The 24,951-nt window shown below is 39.0% G+C and overlaps 1 protein-coding gene across 2 annotated transcripts; it reads right to left on the bottom strand.

Moving 5' to 3' along the window:
- Positions 1-6,826: 6,826 nt before the first annotated feature.
- On the bottom strand, positions 6,827-24,850 carry MED30 (mediator complex subunit 30). Of its 2 annotated transcripts, none has more exons than XM_040587302.1 (5): positions 24,767-24,850; positions 23,842-24,047; positions 22,628-22,786; positions 19,432-19,542; positions 6,827-9,096 (listed from the first exon to the last, which is right to left on the bottom strand). In XM_040587302.1, the coding sequence occupies exons 2-5, from the start codon at positions 24,013-24,015 to the stop codon at positions 9,001-9,003; spliced, it is 540 nt and encodes a 179-aa protein (XP_040443236.1). In that variant the 5' UTR covers positions 24,016-24,047; positions 24,767-24,850; the 3' UTR covers positions 6,827-9,000. The 2 variants fall into 2 exon arrangements, with proteins under 2 accessions (XP_040443236.1, XP_040443235.1); XM_040587301.1 differs by lacking the exon at positions 24,767-24,850 and adding an exon at positions 24,294-24,417.
- Positions 24,851-24,951: the final 101 nt, after the last annotated feature.

Raw genomic sequence — 24,951 nt, 5'->3', positions numbered from 1 at the left:
CAGCTATCCTTTATAAATCATATATATGCTCCCTAAGCTGTGCCCTTCTAGAAATTTTGAGGAAATTTATGGGCCTTAAAAGTCGATGTTCTTAGACATTGTTAGACCCAGGAGGGAGGCAAAATCTGGAACAGAAGACTATTTCAATTAAACACTTAAAATGTTCTAGTAACAAACTCCCCCATATTAAACTAGAAGGCAACTAACCAGGGCATTCCTGATGCTCTCAGGTGCTTTGATGCCACAAGCAGATCATGTCTAAAATGTACAAGATTCAGCTTACAAAGGCCACTTTGCACAGCCTCTCTGAAACAATTCTTCATAGTAAATATTTGGTAATTAAGTTCTACTGCATTTTCCATCAGCTTCAGTGGAACCAGCCTTTCACCCATTTCCTATCAGCTTTAGGGTTTCTTTTCTGGTTTCCCATTTCTGGCATAATCCAGTCCAGAGAGCAGCTGCAATCTGTCATATGGTAGTAGACACTGAAGGGGGTTGGGTGGGGTGGCGAGGAGCGGGCAGGGAAGACAAAAAACAGCTTGCCAAGTCTTGCAGCCTTAAACCTTTGGTGCAGTACAAGGTTTACAAGATGATTTAAAATCTGCACGTGTAGGAAATAAGGAAGACGGGCTGACTTTACACAGAAAATGGGTTTGGGACAGACTGAATTGATGGCTTTGTGACAATGACAGTAAAGTTAATAGCTGATATAGGCAGACAAGAGACTCCATTTTAAATTTAAAATTGAAGTGTGTGTCACTGACAGCATCATACTGACCATTCATTGCTAGACCTAATTTCTCTCTGGTAATGACTATAAGAAGCTGAACAGATAATTATGTACATTGCAGAACATTTGGGAAATGGGATTTACTGCTTTGCAATTTTTTTGTTTTGTTTTAAAAACAACTATTTAATGATTAGTAGAGGTGGCTATCCTTGAACACTCCTGAAGGGTAAAGATTAGTCACTCCTATGGGAACATCTCTGTTGCCTCTATTTCTTTTCCTCTTAGGAGACAGAAGGGGTGTAAATTGTGCTTGCAACAGACTGAGAAGGCTGACACTGTTAAAATATAAGACCTCGACAAAACCTCTGGAGATGATGTATCACCAGTCGCCTGGGCAGTTGCACTCCACGTTCACATTTGCACACTGCAGATAATTCCTGCCTTTCAACAGCCTGAACCCAAACTTGAAATGCAAATGGTCTTGGAGCTGGAAATGGAAACCTGCATGCACTGAAAGGAGACAGTTTTTCACATATTCAATAAAAAACTGACAAACAAAAAAATGTGAAACAAAGGGAAAACAAAGTTTTCAGTCCTTGGGGAAGGAACCCTTTGCTCTCTATTTCTGTCATTACTCCCTCCTGTTTATCTATCCAGCACTTCAGGCACAGAGATACCCATCGGTTTTGTACATCTTCACCCATACAAACAGAGATCTTTATTGGCGTATCCATATAGGGTTGATCACCAGAGACTCGACTTCACTATGTGTCAGTGAAAGGCATTTAAAAGTACACAAGCCATAACACAAAGGGCTTCAGAAATATTACACACATGGCACACAGAAGTAATCAATTTCAGGAATAAATAAACACTTGTGCCTCAAAGCTGAACGCAGCCAGCGCACGTGGGTGAGGGTGAATGTTGCTGGCCTTATGCCATCAGTTTGGGCACCCCCTTTTTTTGGTAGGTGTCATACTAAAGTATAGCAAAACGGTAGTAGCACATTCCATAATCTGCTCCATAACTGTAGTGCAGAATATCAGCGGGCTGACATTTCCACCTGTTTTCCTTACTCCTGCCTGTGACAAGGGTTTGCACAACTGAAGGATTTATTGTTTCTCTGCTTGGTTTTGTGTCCAGCAGGAAAACTAGCTGAATTGTTCAAGTTCAAAAGCTCAAATCTGAAGGCCATATACTCTTTGCATGAACTAATTCCAACTCCACCCTGGCTTTGTAAAGCTAGTTTAAATTACAGTGGTCTGCAACTTCACAAAGCTGTAAAATAAATAAATCTAATTGTATTTGGCTTAACTACCGTGAACCTGCTTATTACTTTCAAAGTGGTACAGGGAGGCTCATAGTTTTTATAAAATCTAAGCTACCAAATGATTATGATGAGAAATTGGGACTGTGGCGATAGTAATTAAACACACGTAAAAACCTATTTTCTTCTCTGTGAGAAAATGCAATGTCTATGTTCTATTTCCATTCCTTCCTTCTGTGATTGCTGGAGGGCATTTTAGATGTGGTTGCTCAGACTATTCAAGACCTTTAAAAAAGTTCACATTCCCTAGAAAGTAATTAAAAACTCCCACACTGAACAAAAATATATGTAATATATGCAAATGCAATAAAAGTAGCGTGGAGTTTACATAATAGTTTTTAATGCTACTTTATATCTGAGGCAAAATACTACCAAGTTTTCCATACTTAGATCATCCCTCTGTGTCTATGCTGGAACAAACATGCTCCCTCAGTGCAGACTGTGACATGAGCTCATGCTGCAAGGCATGCAAGCACTGCGGTTGGTTTTAGTATCAGCTGGGGAAGGATGGATAAATAGCATCACGTTTCCCATTAGTAAAAGGCTTCCTAAATTCTACTGAGTCAACAGACAGTAATCAGGTATCAGCCAGTAGTTCAGCTTTGCAGCAAGATCACAGAGCAAGATCACAGAGCAGATCTTCACTAGGAAATGAACCAAAACTAAGGGTAGGAGGCTGGGGACTGTGGAGTGGGGAGGCAGGGAGGGAGAAAAAACAAACTGCTTCATTTCCTTTTCTGCTCCGATTCCTCTGATAGAAATTCCATGAAGGCATATTAACCTGAAAAGGAATTTCAGCAGCAAATAATCAGAAACCATGAAACCTGCTTAATACTTGCAGGTGGCATCTAGTCCAGGTGCTCTCAGGAGCTCATTATCTGACAAATAGTCGTCTGATAAACAGATGCTTTACAACCATAAAATCTAAAGGTGGAAAACAGTCAAGGCAGTTTAGTCCACCTCTTGGTCCACTAATGGAAGATAGGATTAATTCTTGCCTTTTCCCAATGCAGTCGCCTAGCCTTTTCATGCTGTTTAGTTCTAAATTTTCCAAGTAACCCAAGAGACATCTAAACCGCTAGGGAAGTTAGCATTTCATATCTTAACATTAAGAGGTTTCCTCTACCCGCACCCCTCTTCATTGCTGTTCTGTGAAATAAGTTCTTGCTTACCTTCTTTCACAGTCCTGTACTACAGCCACTTCAAATCACTCTAGTTACCTTCCTGGTGCATCTGCCCAAGAGTTTCTACATTTAAGACTCATCTTTGCTTTCACAAGTTATCCTAATGATTATTCATATGGTAGCACATCAGTATTCTTCTCTTTCACTGTGTTAGCAACATGCTGAAGCCAAAACTAATGCAGTATTTCATGCAGAATTACTGTATCAGAATTACTGCTCTCGGAGCAAGAGCTCTCGCACTTGTACTCCCTACTATGCAGTATTTGGTTGTGCATCCCAAAACTGCAGTGCCTTTTTTTCCTTCACTGCATCCCAATTATCTCTTTAATGCATGTTTAAAATGTGTTTTCCCAAATCCTCTTTCCTTGCCTCTATCTTACGGCCAGTTCATGCTCAATGAAGTTTTGATTGTTGCTGTTGTATTTCTTTGTATTTTCCCCTTACTGTTTGAAAGTCTTCCCACTTCAACAATGTATTTCAGTAATGGACTGTCTTCATGACCGTCTTCCTCCCTCTCCAGGACTGTAAATACCACTAAAATATCTACATGGCTATAAAAACAACTGCATTGCTGTCGATTGCTACTCAGACAACTTTAAAATCACATATCTTTCTTCCTATTTAGGCAAATCTGGATTTATTTTTCAAGCAAGACTTCATGAGGAAGCACATGCAGACCTAGGAAAGGATTTTATCACAGATGTGTATTTAGTTAATTCCTTTCAGACACTCATTTTCAATTCTATTCCAGAACATTGCTCCACAGCTTTGTAGCAGGGGCAATCAGCTAAGAAGGGAAAGTGAGAACACAAGAGGCCAAAGAGGGCATAGCAGCTCAGGCCTTATATAGGACTTGGACAGAAAAATCACAGAGTTTATACCTCAGCAGCGATTATCAGATACCATCAGCTGCTGGGAACATGTGCAGAAGCAGAACTCTAAGTAATTAGGTAGCTTACAAGTTGAACATGAACAAACACGAGCTGAGATGCTTCCAGATTAAGTGCATGCTTGAAAATGTGCCTCTGCTTATTTGCCTCAAATACGCCTATGGTCTTTACTGGGCATAGTCCAGTAAGAAGTGCTGTAAACCATGTATTCTGCAGCTGTATATTAAAACATGGTCTGAATATCAGAATCCAGATCGTTATCTCCAGCTTTTCTTCATATCTACTCTTCTGCCTATGGCCGTTACTTCAATCATTTGTTTATTCCTATTAAACACCACTTATTTTGAGTCCCTGTAGCAACTTGAAAGATGACTTACCTACATTTTTCATTTAAGTTTATTAGAGTGTGTCCAGAGGAGGGCAACCAAGATGGTGAAAGGTCTCCAGGGCAAGACTTACGAGGAGGGGCTGAGGTCACTCAGTTTGTTCAGCCTGGAGAACAGAAGGCTGAGAGGTGCCCTCATCATAGTCCACAGCTTCTTCAAGGGGAGCAGCAGAGCCAGAGGTGCTGATCTCCTCCTCCTGGTGACCAGCAATAGGACACGTGGAAATGGAACGAAGTTGTGTGAGGGGAAGTTCACATTAGACATTAGGAAAAGGTTCTTTGCTGAGAGGGTGGTCAGACACTGGAACAGGCTCCCCTGGGCAGTGGTCACAGCACCAACCCTGTCAGAGTACAAGGACCGTCTGGACAATGCTCTTAGTCACATGATTTCATTTTAGGCTCTCCTGAGAAGCAGGGAGTTGGAATCAATGGTTCTTATGGGTCCCTTCCAACTTGAAATGACTTGAAAAGAACTCCTATGATTCTATGACTACATTCACATCTACACAAACACTATTCCTGGCTTTTAGTAGTGTTATTTGTTGTGTAGTGTAACAGATGCTAGAATGCATCCCTTGTGCAATGCCAGTAAGAAAAATCCTTAAAATATACACAGAAGTTAGATTTAACAAGCCAAAAGTTTCACTATATTGCATTTATTTACCTCTTATGTTCCAGCTACCCATTTACATTTTCTTACGCAAAACCTGGCATTGGTACATATTTTTGTCACTTTCATTAGTAACCTGCAATACATATCAGCCAGCTTGTTATTTTATGTATACAGTAACCTTCCATCTCAGCAAAAAATGTCCTTTTAAAGCCCTGATGCTCCACCATATCAGTCTTCTTTACTATTAAATAAGGGAAGTGAGCAAACTACTCATCTTCTTCCCCAAATATTTTTTTTCTGCACTGATGTATTTGTAATTCCTTTATAATTCCCCATGTCCTTTGTTAGCAAGAAGTAATTAAACTAATCCATCCTCTCTAAACCTCAGTTGACTCACAGCGTCCTTGGGTGTCATTGCATCTTGTTTTTGATTTCAGACCTTCGGATCTACATCTCCAGTTTACTGTTTTCCACAGCAGTTGTCAGTCATTCTTCAGCTGCGGTCTTTTTGGCTTGTGTAGCCATCTTGCACACCGATGAAATCTTGCTTCCTATGAGACCAGAATCCTTGTCCGACTGCACCTAAATCCATTCTTTACAGTGATTAATTTAAGTAGCACTTGTGCACAAGTTCCAGTTTCTCCAACAGTAAGAAATACTATAATTGGAGCAGGTTTTTTTCTTCAGGACAACAGAAACGGTCACGGTTTATTACAGCACTCATGATGTAGCCTTGCTGCCTCTATGGGTGACAAGAGGAAAGGTAAACTCCTTGCGTCTTTCCTGAACATGGCATAAATCTGCTCCCCGCTCTTGTCAATATAAAAAACCTTGGACCTTTGCATACTGAGTAGCAGGCATCTCCAGCGTTGTGACACTGCAGTGAACATTCAGCATCTGTTACATTGTCCACAAAGGTGTTGGATTAATGGTTTCATTTTGAGAACGGGTGTTAACTTAGGGTGCCCCCACAAGCATGCTACAAAGTATTCAGTATCCCAGCTCCACTGCCTCAAGTCCTTTCCAGGCAAAATAGAGCCCTGAGAACCCAAACCCCCTCAAATATTTTTATATTCCAAAAATGGAACCATCCTAGGTTCTGGTATCAGCTGCTGGGAATGTCTGTATTTTTATCCAGCTTCTGCCTAATAATAAATACAGAAATAGTCAATGATATATAAACGAAACATTTAAACATCTCTGTTGGTACTGCTTTGCATATTTGTAAATACTTAATTTGGTGCCATTGCATTAACCAGCAGTTAAAGTTCTGTTAGCATTAACTAAAATACTAAATTTCAGCACATGCTGATGCCCAGTAATTCCTCTAAAAGTGTTTCACAGCTGAGGAATTGCCGCTTTTCTTAAAACTGTCATCTTCTCGGCTAAATCCTATACTTATTCATGGATCTCGTAGCATATGAATTATGTTCACTACCCCTGCTTTCATCTGTGTAAGTCAAAGTGTATGGTTTTGGTCCAACATCTTGCAAAGTTCCTGTTTTGACAGTATTTACTGTGATAATTTACAATTCTGTCAGTTTCTGCACTTTGCAATTTAGCTACTGCGCCATCTACTCTGGTAGTGGTTTGAAGCGTTTTCTCCTCTCTCCCAGATGAAAAATTGTAGAATAAACCTTGGCTACTGCTAGCAGCTGCACAGAGTAAGCTGAATATTGTATCAGTCAGTTATCTACTTGCAATATTTGCCCTCTTATTCACATTTCAGGTTACTTTTGTACTGTTTATATGCAATTAAAAAGTCAAAAAACTTTGAAGACATTTAGTAAGATTACATAGATAATATACAGGCAGTAAAGCAAAGTCTAGACTAATCTCCATGTTCTATAATTGTTCCAAAAATAAAACAAAATAGTAAGTACCGAGAATTTTACGCTCACAATTAAGATGTTGGTGCCATTTCAAAATCCACTTAAAATACTTCTTGGTTAGATCCATGCTTATACATACACTAAACAGAAAGCTGCCACTACACCTTGCAAATACAAAAATGCACCTGCATTTCAAACAAACAACAAAAGAAAAACCCTACTTGTAGTCTTCATCTCCTTTTTCAAAAGCTTTGCAAATAAAAGTTATCTCTCTCACAGCTGCAGAAACAGACCATTATTTCTAACTAACAAGTCTGCCATAGTGGTCAATCTAAATGGGAAACAACCAGTTCTGCTGCTAGCTTTACCACTGAGTAAACCAGCCATTTGTAACATGGCAGAAAAGAGTCCAACTTCATTTGTAAGGTGTTTTGACATCTACTCATATTGAGGTATTGTCATAGTTCCATATGACTTTCAACACTGTGTAAACTAATAAAAATTAATGTTTTCTGTTTATTTGCTATTATAAGATTGGGCATCCCTTCATCTGTTAAGGTTTAAAACCTTCAAAAGGAGTAATACAAGACCATTATATTGTACCTAACTCAGGGGAAAGTCATACATTGTTAACCAGGTGTGATCAGATCTATTACATACCAGTGATTTTTGCCTCAAGGAGTAGACAAATGGATTGAAATTATTAAAAACCAAAATAAAACAGACTGACAGAACAACAAAACCAGTGTAACATTTTTTAAACCATGTATCTCAAATCCATAAGCATTCAGTATCAAACCCCTATATTGTAAAAAAGGTAACTTTTAAAAGGATACCATTTAACTGGACTCTTCAGAAGGTTCTGAGCAAATCTTTCACACAGAACTATTAAGGAATCTGACTGGGCATGGGACGAAAGTTAAAAGTAATACCCAAGAAGCAGATCGTGAGCATGGTCAGTTTTCAACTTGACAAATACTAACAGCAGAGTGCCCTACGGATTTGTACTGAAACAGTGTTATTTTACATATTCTTTCATCTGGAAAAAGGTACACATAGTCAACTGGCAGCATCTGTGGATAACAGAAATTATTAAGACTACTTTCAGAGCTAATAAAAATTGCGAGGAATACCAGAAGTAGAACAAAGAAAGATTAAGGTCGATGATTAACTCAAAATAATGAATTGCTTGCATACTCTGAAGTTTTTTAGGACTGAGAGTCATAGGGAAAAAATTAATGAGGCATTTATTCAGTGCATTCTGGCAAACAAAACGAAAGTATTCCAACCACACACAATGCTACAGCAATACTACACCATACAATAGCTGCAGCAGTACTCAAGAAATTATAACACATAGTTACAGGACAAGGTTATGTTGAGGATAAATGTATGCAGTCTTCACTTAAAAAATACTTAACTATGTCCACAGGGATATAGGAGTAATTTAATGCACATTTTGAATTTTGCTCCAATTTATCTAATATAACACATATCCAGAGGTACAATATGGAATAAGATGAACTTATATGGCACAGTAGCCTGTAGTATATATTCCCACAATGGGCAAACACTGCATTGTAATATGTGATCACTTATTTCAGTCCTGCAGCTTACTAGAGTGACTTTTCCTTATTGCAACTTTTCCAGCCTGTAGAGGTGTTTTGCACTGCAGAATCAGATGAAAATACTTATTTCTAACATGGTGTTAACTGTATTATAAAAAAAAATAATAATCCAGAAAGACTTCACTTATAAAAACCCCCATTTGCATAGCAAAGCAAATTATTACTGTAAGATACTTAGCCTGTATTATATTTAGGCTAAGCAAGTCACTCAGGTAAAACCTGTAGGATGAATCTTCTATAAGAACACAGCCAACACCATTTACATTATTACAAAAAACCTAACATTTTAATCTTGAAGAGTTTTAAAACATTATTACAATGGGGTTGTGGGAAAGCATGTTATTTCTTAGAAATTAAGTATATCCAAACAATTTTGTGTCTTTTCCAGCTACAAGGTTTGATTTTCCTTGTTCAGTTCCGCATTGCCAACATGGCATTTATGTCCCAGATAAGATTCCGTAACTGATCCATGATCTGCTTCAGCTGCTGATTCTTCTGTTTCAGTTTCTGTGGGAAGAGTTTATTGTAAGATTTTTTTAAAAAAATTGGTTCAAATAGTGCACTCAGAAATTCAACTAAAGTTACAGTGTTATCAAATGCTAGATCAATCTTTTTCTCAGTTATCTGTAAGCAGTATTAGGAGGATAATACATCCTCTTTAAAGCACACTCTAAAAATACAAGAAAGCCTCAAAAATTATGGACCATTGCTCTGTGTGTGTGTTTCTTTTCACAGCAGTCTTTCTATCAAAAAAGTGATCCCCTCAAAAAACAGAGGCTTGTGAGGATTGGTCCTCTCTTTCCCAAGTCCAAAATATAGCACTCTAAGTAGGAAGAAAGAATTCAGGGAACAGGTAAATTTATGTGAATACATGTTGTATAACTTGGATGCACAGAAAAATGAGGGATTAACAGCAGAAATTTGAACAAAGCACAAGGTACAGGTGAAGCCAATCCAGCCCTTCAGGTCAACCCTGATGTGCTAAGGGGTCCCATCTTGAAACAGATAATCCCAAGCACGCTGTATGCTTTGCAATTATGTATTTGTTTTTGTGAACTGCAGAAGCATTTGAAGGAACAGAATAGCAAGCTCACTTTCATTTGGGTGCATAACCAGAAGAAGACTATGTCTTTAGAGAAGAAAGTTCAGCGTGTTAAGACAAGGGTCCTCAAACTACAGCCCGTGGGCCGGATATGGCACCCCAGGGTCCTCAATCCAGCCCCCAGTATTTACAGACACACACACACCTGGCTGGGGTTGGGGGGGAAACCAAGCAGCCGCAGATGACTGCTTGCCACTGCATACGCGCGCTGGCCCCCTGGTTAAAAAGTTTGAGGACCCCTGTGTTAAGACGCTACACAATCTTCCTCATCTTCCATGTTTCAGAATAATACATGTACTTATTGTCTAATTAATTAATTTTCCTGCTCAAATCAAAGCTGTCAAAAACTAAAGTTACTGTGTATTGTTAGCAGCAACCTATGTCCTTCCGATTTGATAAGATGTCCATCTTCTCACATTAAGAGATCAAACTACTTATTCGTTAGGCAAGTCCAGAGTTCCAAGTAAGGTGAAAGCACAGGGAAGACTTACTACCATCAAAAGAGGACAAATTATTCAAAATGTTTCAGGTTTGACATAACTTTGTTATTTGCACTACACAAATGGCAATACATTAAAAAAGTGACTCAGATCAGTAACATGACCGAAGTAACTGGAACAGTGACAAAAGCAAGCAACAAAAGCAGCAATATCCTAAAAATCAGTCTTCTGAGTTTTGATGCCAACAACACACCAACATTTTTGTCTAGCTGGTCAGCGGGGAAAGGAGTCCAGAGGAAAGCCTGTTCACTTCAGACCCGAAAAAATGGTCTGAAGTAATATGGTAATTAGGCTTACATTACATGGGAGCATAGTATTTTGAGTAAGGGAAATACTCCTGAACACAGACTTTGGTGGACACATTCCCCGAAGCAGAGACAACACTCAATTCCAGACTCCTGAGAAGGATGGAAAAACAGATGTAGGACGGTTCACATGCACTAACTCAGAATTTCTAATCAAGCCGTTGACAGACTAAAAAGTATTTTAAAGATAACCGTGTGCATTTAGCTAATGCTTCTTTCTTTTCCATTTGCTAACCCAAGACTTCACAATATACAGCAGAAATTCAGCTCCTCAAGACACAAGAAAAAACTGAAAAGCACGTAGTTACCACAGCATCCAGATGACAGAATTGCAAGTGTCTCCCTAAAAAAGCTCATAATGTAAGATCATGATGGTTGAGACAGCACAAGAGGGATAAGATAAACAAGCATATTCATACCTTTGGCATTTTTAAATACATTTGTTTGCCATCCTCAACATTCAATCTTAGAGAAATCAGTGAATGTTACATCAAAGCTACTAGTTTAATGCAAGCTGCCAGTCACTGGTATTGAGGGCATGCCTTTTCATAATTTTTTTTAAGCCTTCATCAATAGAAATGAAGGCTGAACAGTCAGTGATGGTTATTCAAGTTACAGATAAAAAGAACCATTAACCTCTGATATGCAGATTGTCTTTTCTCTCCACCCATGTCTAATATTACTGTTTAATACTGTTATGTAGGTATGCTCACGTGAACTTTACATAAGTTACGCTCAGAAGTCTCTTTCTGTAAGACTGTTTTCATTTCTTGTGCAAGTGTTACGAAACTGTAAATTGCTTGATTTTTACTTGATGCTAGACAGGGGAACCTTCAAATTGGATTTCATTTGTTTTCAAAGCATCTGTAAAGACAAGTAGTATATGATTGTTACTTTATCTGAAGAAAATTTTAGATCCTTGTCTTCAGTGAAGAGCTATTTTCTTAGCTCTTCTATTCTACTTTTTCTAGAGACAGAAAAAACATCTAAGTACTATCTCTGGATTGCTAGGCTGAAAAAAGAATAAAGAGAGGGGGAAAATACCCACTTCAGAGAGCATGGTCTCCTAATTGAAATGCATATAGTGATCTTTGTTACCAATCTTTGACAGGCAGTGGTCCACACCACAAAGTACTACATAATTAATATGTTCTGCACCACTGGGAGTGCTGGCCTCTCCTTAAGATTTTGCTGAGCCAGTAAGAACATCTCAACTCAGGTCTAACCTTGGAAAGGTAAGTGAAATGGTCTTCTTGGGAAACAGGCAAGTTCTGTAAGCAGCTTCTGCAGCAACAACAAATTTTCATTTGAACAGATTGCTTGCAAGTTGTCTCCCACTCTTTCCTCCTTTTACTGAAATGACTTGGTTGAACTCTGGACTGCTTCTCAGGATTAACAGTTGTATGAAACAAGAAAAGGTACTTCAACCTACATATATGCTACAGTTTCTGACTATCTGTTTTATGACAGCACAGGAAAATTATCTTATATGAGGCAGTTTATAATGAATTTAAGAGACCTAAATTCACCTTAGATGTGACAGGCATGTTTCTGTTAGTCCCTCTTTGTCAGAAAAATGTTCTGACTGAAAACGAATCCTAAGGGGTCTTTGGTGATATTAATTTTCAATGTGATTAACTATCCATTTTGCCTGACACTGCAAGTACTATGACCAGCATGATGGAGTCAGCAAGGACTGCACCTTCCAGTAACAGAGACCTTAGCAGGCTTAGGTCAGGTAGGACATTTACAAAAACATGTACAAAACCTGCATAAATGAAACAGAGTGGGAGAACCATAACATATATCCAGAAAACAGCTGTGTTCCAAGGAACGTCCCATAAAGAACTTGACATGTTTCATACAGATTTGGGTTCAGTAGGACACAGTAACTTCAACTTTGACCGAAAGCAATTTTTTTCCTAAACTCATTTTGGTTCACTTTCATTTCATTTGAAGTCAGTGCTGTCTAGACCAATCCACAACTTTCTATCAGAAACGTGTAAGAACTTTACTTTGCATGCTGCTCCCATCTCTCTCCTCATCTTAAGCCCATCTATCTTTCACATTTTAAAATCGAAACATGACTATGAGTCATTATCCTGCATTCAATCCATTTGTTAAAAGTCCCTTCTTCAGGCAAAGGTAATAGTGTAAATCCTGTGGAAGAGTAAGATTACATTCCAACCGATGCCTGTAAAACCATCCAGAGTACTTGCCTATGTTGACACTCAAGACATTTCTACAGAAACACAATGCTTGTGATAGGCAAGAAAAATTCAAGCCTGCCCTGGCAATTTATACTGTTCTTTTTTAAAGTAAGTCCTTCATAATGAAATCTCTGAAGTAAGAAGGTAGAAAATCCCTTTTTCCTCCTTCAGTTTTACAGTCAAAGGACTTACAATATTACATGCACACAGCAGGAAAAAAAAATTTAGGAAAAATGCCAGGTGATGTTCTAACTTATGGCTACTCAATTGATACCAATGCACAACTTTTATCATAGTAAATTCACACATCCATCTATTTATAATATTTTTTCAAATTGATAAAAAGTATTCATCACTAATACATTAACTGCTGTGCAATTGAACATTAACAGACTTACTGTTCAGTAACTACAGGTTTTCCTGATGTCCTTCACATGCATAACTGTTGTACCCCTTACTCTGAGATTTTCTGAGTTTTCTGCCTCCCTCCTCACCTGACAGCTGAAAGAAAACCCGCTCCTTCTGCGTACATAACTGTTTGTTCCTGAAACAAGCAGAGGCACCAGTGACAGCCTGTGCTCCACTGCACACTCAATACTTTTCACACACTGAACCAGACAGCAATTGCACGTAACCACTGCTCTTTTGTTCAAAGAGAAAAAGCACGTTCATTAAAATAGATGGATGTTTGCTTCATACCACTTACATACCATTCAACAATGAAGTCTGAGGTCTTATTTACTGTGCATCCTCTATGCTATGTAGCTTGTAATGGCATTATCCGTTCCTCAAGGTGCTTCTCCACCAGACTCCTCAGTGTTACATCCCCATTCTTAACATGAAAATCACACATGCATGATCCTCAGTTACAGATGGCAAACTAAGTCACAGGAACACTAGGGATAAAACCAGAGTGCCTACCAACTTTGTTCAGAGATATCTAAGATTCAAACCCACCACTAAACTTCGCAAATTAATAGCTGCCCACATATTGAAAGGACAGCTATCACAAGCCATAAGGGGAAGAATAAACAACCACCACAGACATTTTGTGGCAAAGACAAGCATAAAAATCCAGTTCTCAAGAGCAGCTTTCAGTTACTTTCTCCCTACTCACATTAAATCCCTCCTTCTCATTCCCAAATTCTGTTCTTATTCAATACCCTCATGCAAGTTACACGACACATAAACCAGGATTCTTATAATTTTACTTATCGTAACACTGATTCAACCTAAAGAGTGCTTATCTGCAACAAAAGCAGAATAGCTCAAGGACTCTTCCAGAAAAGAAAGGAGGAGGAGATGGGAGAAGGAGGAACCAAATGTGAATGTGATAATGTAATAAAGGTTGTATAATATGCATTTATACAAGGACAAAAGGGGACAATTGGGGTAGCATGGACAGCTTTAAGTCAGTGTTCCCTAACATTTCTCAACTTTGTAACCATGATACTGTTTTGATACAGGAAGCAACATGAAAACTTTGCATGCAACATGTTATATGAAACTGAAAGGAATTATTTCATTATGTAGAATAAAATGCATCTGAGTGCTGAGAGAGCTGGCTAATGACATTATAAGACCACTCTACATAATTTTCTATTGAAGATGGGAAGAGGCTCCTGATGAAAAAAGAAACATCTCAACTGATCTTCAAGAAAGGCAAGGAGCAGGATCCAGAAAGATATAGGAATTACAGGCTGGTCAGCCTAACCCCTGACCCCAGAAAGACTATATACCAAATCCTTCTGCAAGTCATGTCCAGACACACGAATGATAAGGTGACTGGGAACAGTCATCTCTGATTTATCAAAGATGTGTTGTGCTTGACCGACATGACAGCCTTCTATCGAGAAATGACTGGCTCTATGGCCAAGGGGAGAGCAGGGCATTTTCTTTACTTTCATGTTAGTCAGGCTTTTGACACAGGCTTTTGACACAGTTGCAGGGTTGATGGAAAGCTGACCAGACTATTGGGTTCTAAATGTTGTGATCATCAGCATCAAGACCAAGTGGCAGCTGGTCACTCTTGATGTTTCTCAGCTCAATATTCTTAATATCCTCATTAATGACTTATCCATACTCAATGACCTATTCACTGTATCGAAGTATCAAATTTGTTGACATTATCAAATGGGGGGAAGTGGTCAATATACTCAGTGGTAGGATGTCCAACTCAGAGGGGCCTCAACAGGTGGGAAAGGCAGGCCAAAACCTATCCCAGGAACTTCAATTAAAGCAACATCCTACAACTGAAACCAGAATAAACTCACACAACAGCACAAGCAGAGGGCTGACTGAACAGAAAGCAGATTTGCAGAAAAGGACCTGAGATCCTTTTTGAAACTTTCTGACAAGTTGAATGTGAGTCAGCAGTGGACCTTTTTCCAACAATGAAGACAAACTGCACATTGTGCTATATTAGTAAGAGCATGCCTATCAGGTCAAGTGAAATTATTATTCTCCTCTATTTGGCTCTGGAGAACGATTGTCCAATTTGAGGCTCAATAGAAAACACTAACATACTAGAGAACGTCTAGTGGAAGGCCACCAAGATGATTAAAGCTGTATTTGTTCGGTCTCAGGCAGAGAAGGCTAAGGCAGGATCATGATGCTGTCTTCAGTTACCTGATGAAGATCATAGAAAAGACAAAGCTGGACTTCCCTTGAATGTACACAGCAAAAGGATGAGGGGCAGCTGACGTGAGTTACAACAAAGAAAATTCCAATGTGACAGAAGGAAAACTTTCATAGTGAAAGCTGACATTTAAGAAGGGCTCAGAAAGGGTGACATTTCCATCCTTACAGTTAATTCAAAAAGCTACTGGATATAGGCCTGAGCAACTGGATCTAACTTTGCTCATCGGCCCTGCTTTGAGCTGGGGGTTGAATCAGATAATCTCCAGACCTGCCACTGAGCCTAAATTCCTCTATGATTCTATCATTGCAGACACCCAGTTTTGGTACCCAAAACAGGATAGAACTGCTCCCAGTGCAGATTAATTTGCTTAGAATGTGTCCAAATCAAAAACTCTTCCCCTCTTGTTAAAGTGTTCCTTGGTGCAAATTCATAGTTTAGGTGAAAAAGGACTCTACAAATAGAAAACAAATTAAAAATACCTGCAAATAGTTTGAAAAACAGTTTAAAAGGAATTTAGGTTTTCAGCATTGTCAAAAGTAGTTTTCAGGTGAATTTCCCTAAAGAGAAAGACTAATTGCAAATTGCTGTCATTTTAAGGACTACTTCACTAAACAACACCAGCTGCAGTGCACAATGCTTCTGCTATCAAAAAAGCCCAGAGCTAAACTCTTAAAACTAAACAGCTTAACTTAAAAGCCTGTCATGTAGATTGCCTTTTCCTCTCTTAGCAAGATGACTGTTAACCAGTTAGCAAAGATTAATTAAGAATATCAAACATGATTGTTTTCTAAAGAGTCACCTGGAACGTCCTAATGCTATTTCACATCGTTTCATTTTCACCCAAATGACTTGAGGTGGCTAATTATGTGATGATTTTCCTAAGTGCCTCATTTGAAATGAGACCTAGAGTAACTGAAAAACCAAAGCTGTACTTGCTCCATTTCTAAAAACAAGTGGTAAAGAAAACTGCTGATATGGCAGCAACACAAGATTAAAGTGTTCTCAGTTTGTGATTTTATATGTTCTGTTGTAAGTTCTGTCACCATGGGCCCAAGGTGAGCCTGACATCTTGAAAATACTACAGATGATGCTATATTTAGAGGGTAAAAAGCCTGTAGACAGAATATTAAAAGACTCAAAAAACATGAAGACAAGCGAGTAAATTTTGGTAATGGCTTCCAAGTGTTGCAAATAGTAATTATGTTCAGTGGAAACTGTATTGGAACTTGTATTAGTAGACTAATGCAAATGCTAAACTGATTCTGGAACAGTAAATTATTTATCCCAGAGAAAGAGTTACCACCTCAACAATGTACCACCCCAGAAAACAAATAGAGATAAAAGCAATAAGCAACATTTTTTGGAACTGCAGGAGAGGATTGTTTGGTATGGAAGGTAGAAGTAGTCAGTGCTCAATAAATGGTTTGTTTGGTTATGTCATAGTAAGAGTGCACTCTTCTTAGTGCTGGCAAAAATCCCTTTTGTTTTTAAGCTTAATAGGTTTCACTTAAACTTACAATTGCTAAACATTACTGAATTGCTAGAACATAAATTCATTACCTCATGAACTGATCTGTGTTTTAAATTAATGGGTAAGTACTTCTTAACCAAGGTGAGCACATTAAACTTTCTGACCTAGAAGATAAGTGTAATATAGCAGAATAAATAAATAAATAAGACCAGAAGATGTCACTGTAGTGTAAACCGACATCAAAGCCTACTGGTATTTGGGAACTCTGCTACATCAACAGGTTCTCCTGCCCCATGAGTGACATGGTGAGTATCGGAAGTACGTGATGTGCCACTCCTCCACTGAGGATGCTCCCTTCCCAGACAACTGTGGTAGCAAAGCAGAGTTGCTGTGTATTGAAATCAGCGGCTTCTGGAAGGAGGGATGCTTTTCTGTGAGAATATATGATCCACAAGGTTTATATGATCTACTAGCTTCAGCTGTGCTCCACATGGCAGGGCAGTTAGTGTTTTTCACATACATTCAGAGCCACCGAAGAGGTCAGACTGGCTGGGTATCACAGCAAGAAGGGCGAAATTAAGAGACCCATGAAAGGTCTAAGAATTCAAATGTCTCAACAGCATCGAAGTATTGGGTTATCGCAATACTGCTTTTTTGGTACCAGTAACATGCAAGACTGAAAAAATACTGCCTATCACAGCAAAAAGGACTAGGTGAGAGAAGGACAATCAGCTGAAGGAAGAAAAGATAGTGGGTCAAGAATCTTTATCTGTCATGTTGGTTTCACTGTCACAGCATTTTTGTCAACATTTTGTATTACTGAAATTTTGCTAAACTAAATTAAGCAAAACCAAGTTGGGAGGCGGACATTATATACTACAGAGGATTGAAAAGCTGTAGAACCATAGAGGGCTCTTTGAGCCCAGCAGCCACTGTCAAAAATTAGACCAATTCATCTGTGGTTTTTTTCTTTGCAAAAATAAGGATTTACTTATTTCTAGTCATAAAACCCAAAGCATTTCCTATCCTGCAATGTATTAAAATTTGCACTCTGAAAGTGGTAGTGGGTGTGCTTATACAGCTGGAGGGAAACAAAAGAAAAAAATTTTTTCAGAATTTTTTCAGATACAAGAAGTTTAAATTTCTTTTGCAGCAGTTACTAAGTACTTGTCCACAGAATACTAGAGAAAGTTCAACTACCTTGTGAAGATTTACTGTGGAAAATCTGGAAATTTGCTCTAGGCATTTAAGTGTAAATACAGGATTTCAGACCAGATTTAAGTGAAGGTTTTAACACATCCTTAATTACCAGTTTGCTACCAATGTTCCTGTAACACCATCAACCTTTTTAAGGTTCAGAACTCATCATAAACATTTATGAAATTCTTCTCACAAGATCACACCAAGGATGTTTAAAAACATATTAGCATACTAGTACAACAACAAGGGCAAAAACACGTCATAGAACTATTAAAAACACAGCAAATACGGACAGTTAAGCTTATTAACACTTAAAGACTGGAAATAAATGTGCATAAATTCACAGTATAGCATTACATATAATATATACAACCGTGCCACATCAGCACTGAACAGAAAGAACATAACAGGAAAGCTGGCAAGTGCTTTTTTCTAAATTCACAAAGTCTTAATTTTCTCCTGTAAAATATGCATTTTTCTAAATAAATGGGTTACGAAAAATTCAGTACACCTGATTGTTGAAGACAAACTAAAATATCGCAAGTATTTAAAAGCTGAAAAGCCACCAATTATTCTCTCCATTAAGAAATATTTTACTCATTTATTTCCTTTGTTCAGTTATTTTTGTAGATCATGCCTCCTTTTTGCTAAGCACTTACAGAAATTACAGCAACAGAAATATTTAATTAATCCTATCTTTGCACTTTACAGATTGAAGAAACAATATTCAAAACTGTGGTCTGGTAAAACTACATATTTTTAATCTCTTTATATTAGCATTTACTACAGCACATTTATTTTAAAATTTGAATCCATCTTTAGTAATTGTACTCAATTGCATACTGCCACTCAAACTGAAAATTTAACAGCACCTTTATCATACATAGTATATTTTTTCTGAATGTGTCAAGATTCGCTAAATGCTACACTTAACAAATGGAACGGTCTTCCTCAAACTGTCAAAATAGAAGGTAGCTCTGAAAATCCCTTACCAACTCACATTACTGCAATAATATTTACAAATTTGATGTTGAATATCCATTTTTTTAACACCCTGAAGGTAAGTTTTGAAGAGAAGTAAGCTCCAACAGGCACCTTACCTCAACCTGTGCTGCCAGTATCTAGTGGGTTAAGCATAAACATAATACACCATATTCAGAAGAATATGTGTTGGTTTAAAAAGAGGAACAAGTTTAAATTGTCAGGAAACGTAAACTCTACTGTACCAGAGGTACAGCTAAAAAGACCCTGCTTACTAAAACTCTGAAATAGTTACATGCGAGAAGAATTTATTACCAAGTATGATGGTAGTCATCACACATACTGCATTTTGTACAGCAATCTAGAAATTTAAGCTTTGTAATGACAAAGTGACATTCTCAGTTTTAGGCAAATAAATTTCAACTTTGTTACCTTATTTACTTCCATGATTTCCCTTCTCTCTTCACTAGCAAAACGGAGCTGACTTGCAGCACCACGATCATCATGCTTGGAGCTGTCCTCTTCAACATATGGAATAAGTTGCTGTGAAGACAAGAAACATTAGCTTGGGGCAGGGAATAAAAGGGGGGAAAAAAAAAAAAAGAAAACAAAACGAGGAGATACGTAAGGTGCTACCATTTTCTCCAAAGGTTCAAACTTCCCAAGAGGAAGTGGAGACAAGATTACTTTGTCACCTCAACCCAAAGACCTTGGAATGATCTCAGTCAGTTCTCCAGGAAAACGGTGTGCTTCAAAAAGACACAACCCCACATATTACCATGCCCAGACCTAAGCAATTTCACAACTGTGGGCAGAACCCGGTCTTTACATTATAAGATGTTTATCATAGATAATCCTTGTATTCTTGAATTCTGCAGATTGTGATTTTAAAATTTACTATTCCACACTGTGAAATACCACAAACATGAAGTTATTATTATAAAGTATTTCAGTGATATGTGAAACACAATTATGACTGGCTTTATATAGCTACTTGGTTAATACCCTAATTATGACCATGGTAGTGAGCCTCTGATTGGCTCTTCTTATGATCAGGCCCACAGTTACCTAATAGGAGTTTTTCCGTAAGAATTTCTGTGTCCCTGAGGAGATCACAGTGGGAATCATAGATTTGTTTTTGTTGGAAAAGATCATAGGGTACTCCTTCCCTGTAAGCTTCTACAAAACCAAAAATCTTTGATAAAGAATTTCTAAAGGAATACTAATGCATGTTCCCTTCCTAAAAAAAAAAAAATTAAAAAGCTTCAGTAATACTACATACAAAACAAATATATGCTTCTGTGTCAGCATATTCCCAAGCTACTAGCATCTTATTAAAAAATAATTATAAGCTGTAGCATTTTATACATAACGTGTATCCAGAAAGTCTACAATAGTCTGTTGTAGATTTTTCTGTCCGAACTGAGAAAAGCTAAAGCTGACAGCAAAATTACATACTTGTTCACATACACGTTACAGACAAATGAGCATATAGTAATTGATGTAATTGAGCAAGAAGACATTAAAAGTCTTGGAGCAAGTTGTTCATCGAATGCATGTTAACTTGTTACTTAGCTTGGGGTATGATCTTATAAAGCATGCAGCAGCATTCTTCAGCATTTTGATGGAAAACTTACTTCGCTTTAACCCCCTGAAAATTTAATTTCCTTCTATACGAAAACTTCCATAGGTCATTCTTATTAAGCTTATCAAAATGGACAAAACCTACCACACTAAACTCTGCCATGAAAACATAGTAAAGGTTAACAACTTATTACATTTGCATACCATAAAGACGCAGTAGTGTGGCTGCTAAATACTCTTGGAAAGAACTCCTCTCTGATGGAAAAATCAAGTACCACTCAAAGCAGAACATTTCCTTTTAAAACCTCCCATCTTTCAGAAAAGCTAGTAGAAAAAAAAAAAAAAAAGCAAAGAACTAAACCTAACACATAAATGAAGTAGGAAATTCAATCAGTTAGAGAACTCTGTAGCCAGATCTGCTTCACAATTATCTCATGCCTTGATACGTTGCTTAACAGAAAATTGGTAAGAATACCTATTACATTGCTAGTACACATTAACGAAAAAATATGAAAACATTTGTATCAATAATGATAGGCTAGGGAATTTTAGTAGATACTGACTTCTCTTGACTGTGTAAAAATAATAATTGATATTCATTAAAGATATGGTTAGAATGTTCAGTCATTAAATGTCTGAGAATATTCCTGAAAAGCTGAAATAAGAATTTAAGATAACTGATCCAAAAGGAATGGTGTGCCACTCTCATTCACTCTAACCAATAAAACATGAGAAGGCAGGCATTCTATTAACTTCAGAGAAGAAAAGACTAAGTAAATGAAAGAAAAAGAATTCCAACTATCGATACAAAATTATGCTGTCCTTTAGGTATCAGTGAGACACTGAGTTAAAAAAAAAAAAGCTTAAAGTGACTACTCCTTTCTCTATGGAAATTCTTTTTTCATCCTGATAACAGGAAAAAAACTGTGAAAAGAGAAAAAAGAAAAAAAAAAACCAAACTACCAACGCTACCTCATCCCAACCCTATGGGAAAACAAGACACATCAAAAGCTTTTAAAGGGGACACAAGTATTCAACTACTGCATACAACTCAACAAACCATGCAAAAAGTTTTATTTTTTTTAAAGGGAAAGTTCTCTTACTCCCTTGCTTGCTGTAAGGTTTCCAGGTACCTTTCTCTGAAATACATGGCAGTGACTGCTGTCAGAAGTAGATTAGTAGTTTAGAACCGACTATACAGAATGGACTTCTTAATTTCTTTATTTTCAACTACTCAGTGAAGAGACTCAAATACAAAAGATAATGCTTATATTATTAAAACTCAATGGACAATCAGAAGTTCATTAATGGAGTTGCCTCGGAGGCAGTATTTAAAGAACTTCATAGTTCTGGTTAATATAGAACAGTAATAACTCAAATCATAACACAAAACAGGCTTTAAGGGTATTACTAGGAATTAGAAACAGCTTATGTGGGGGGAAAATGAACTTTTGCCTTTACTAGGAATAGCATTTTTATTAGGCAAAAACTTTGGACGATCCTCCCTCCTGGAAGTCTTACACCGCTAACTTTTCCATCACCACTGCATGTTCAGGTTTGGTTCATCCTGGCTAAGCAGGTTAAGAGTAGCTGACTGAGGGAACCATGGAGGCACAGACTGGTGGCCAGAGCAACAGAATAATGCTTATTACTCACAGGGAGCCAGGCTGGAAGGTGAGAGCTTAAAGCAGACTTTTACCCACTGTAACTGCTTTTTTAAAAAAAACTTGCCCTGACCCTTTTTTCCCTAGGGGAAACAAATCGGTGAATGTGCCAAGAAGCCTCAGGAAAAAGGCTAAAATTTTAGATGAAGTTTGATTTCAAAACTGGATCCCTCCCAGCTGGTAAGAATTGTTGATATTAGTGCGAAAATTTCAAAATCTTTCAACCAGCTCCACATAATAAACAGAATGAAGCTCACCAAATAATTCTAGTTTCATTTAAAACTTGTTATCAGTCTCTGACAACTCAGGAGAGTGGATGATATGCTAAGGAGAGTTCAGTTATTCTGATTTGTAATTTATATATGAATAAAGATACTTACTTCTATGGGAACAGGATCAAGCCCAGCACAGTTTTCATTGCATTTGTCATAAACTAATCTCAGTTTTCTGAAGAGTATTGATAGCTGACGGAGATGTTCCTGCAGCTTTCCCAGTCTGTCTTGATACGTTCCAGTATGGTAAGTAACACCATTCGGTAACTTAAGAGAACCAAAACCCCAAAACATTAAGAATATTATGTTCAAGTTTCTGTCACACAAAATAAATTAACTAAAATAAATCAGACGGGGGTGTGTGTACATTTAAAAATAAGACAATCACACTATCCCCACAGAAATCACTGAAAATTCTATCTTTTTTATCAGCAAAATTCTGTATTTTATCTGCTCATCTGATGTGCCAAATCACTTCTGTCAAACAGCTTCATGTATTCTACGCTTTAGTCATTCTCAATCCTTCTGTAACTCTTTTCAGTGAATGTCTTCAAAGTGCTTAAGCATGGTTCTGTTGTTATCTGAGTATTATACTTCCAGACTTTGTGTCTCAACCGCAGGTCACACTTCAGACACAAAGTGAATTCACTCAGCGTGAAAACACTTAAGAGTTGGCAAACTCTAACTACATATATATATATGTGTGTGTGTGTGTGTGTGTGTGTGTATATATATATATATGTATATGTACACACACCTAAGATAACTACAGAAGGAAACTGTCAGAGCCATGAAAACACAGAGGAAATGGAAGTGATGATTTTTTTTCTGCTCTCAACAGAGAAACACAACAAAAGTTTGTACGTTTTCTCAGTAAGTAGACACAAATAAGGATTATGTCTGCTTTATTAACAAAAACAAATGTCAAAAAGTCCTAGACTGAAAATATATAAGGAAAAGATCAATGAAAATTTCTCTGAAATTATGACCCAGATGTTATCAAAACCAGAGAAACACAACCAGCATTTAAACAGACCTCACTATTCATAAAGGAAAACACAGATACTAAGTGTATTTAGAGTATATTTATTGTGGGGGCAATAACAAATCAGCATTCTTTAATTTTTCCCATCTTCACTTAATATACAGGAGCAATCAAACATATTAAGAGTAGTATTCACTTCTCCAGTCAATCCCTCTTTTCAAAGCTGTTTGATCAAGTTATGTATTTAAATGTCCTAAGCTCCTATATCTCCCGTGCCCATATATATATTGGCAAAAACATGGCAAGTTGAGGACCATAAAAAGAAGTTATTTCTCACCTGCATGTTCCTCAGTAACTGGAAGATTTCCATCGTTCGAAACACAATATCCTGCACAGTCTCTTGGCCAATACGACAGAGTGAAGCTGTATTTACCTCCCGAGCTGCTTGAGCCTGTGCCCCTGAGAAGGCACCAGGCGGCATTCCTGCCCCAGCGAGAGGGGGAGTTGACATCCCTTGACATTAACTGGTCCCACTGAGTCAAGCTGCACAAAGAAGTTAAGATGAATGATTAAGTACTTGTTTGAGTGTATCATAACAACTTCCATACGGTGGTTATAACATCCCTTTTTCCCCTACGTGGCCCTATCCAAGATAAAACTGTTCGACTGATGAGAAGATTGCTCAGTGCATCACCCTTTGGTTTGGACACCAGTCCCGGGCAGCTGAACAGGGGGTGCTTCTCGCACCCCTCCCCTCACAGCGCCCACCAGGAGGGCCCCTGCCCCCACCTGTCGTAAGGGGACACGAGAAGCTCTTTTGCCCGGCCCCAGCACGGAAAATCGCGTCCCCGCTCCCGAGCTCCGGGCCCAGCACCTGCCCAGCGCTCCTCCCTCCGCCGCCGGGCACGGCCCGAGGCGCCGCTCACCCGCCCCGCAGGCCGGGAGGGGCCAGGGCACAGGCGGTGTCCCGGGACCCCGCAGGCCGGCCCCCACGGCCCCGCCGGCCCGCTCCGGGGCTGCGGGCCCCCCAGACGAGCAGGCCCCCCGCTACCTCCCCACTTAGCACGGCCGCCCGAGGAGCCGCGCCGCGCTGCCGGGACGGGGCGCGACCCGTCCTTCGCCTGCCGGGGGCCGCCCCGCGCCCCGCAGCCCCTCCCCGGGGACGCGCGGTTGGTAACGGGAGCACGGGAGGCAGCGAGACCCCCCGGGGCGGAGGGCGAAGCACCCCCAGGCCTCCCCCGCGGGCGGCGGCCGGTACTCACGGGCACCGAGGCGCCGCGTCGCCCTGGAAACGCGCAGGCGGAAGCACTCGGGCTTCCCGGGCGGAAGGCGGGCGCCCCGGCGGCGGAAGGGACGTCACGGGAGGCGCCGGGAGCGGCGGCGGCGGTAGGGGGTAGCGCCGCGGGCCGCATGTGTATGTGTAGGTTGAGCAGTCAAGTCAGAGTCG

The sequence above is a fragment of the Falco naumanni genome, chromosome 3 (assembly GCF_017639655.2).
Source record: "Falco naumanni isolate bFalNau1 chromosome 3, bFalNau1.pat, whole genome shotgun sequence".
NCBI lineage: Eukaryota > Metazoa > Chordata > Aves > Falconiformes > Falconidae > Falco > Falco naumanni.
This window is presented reverse-complemented; position numbering and strand designations above follow the sequence as displayed.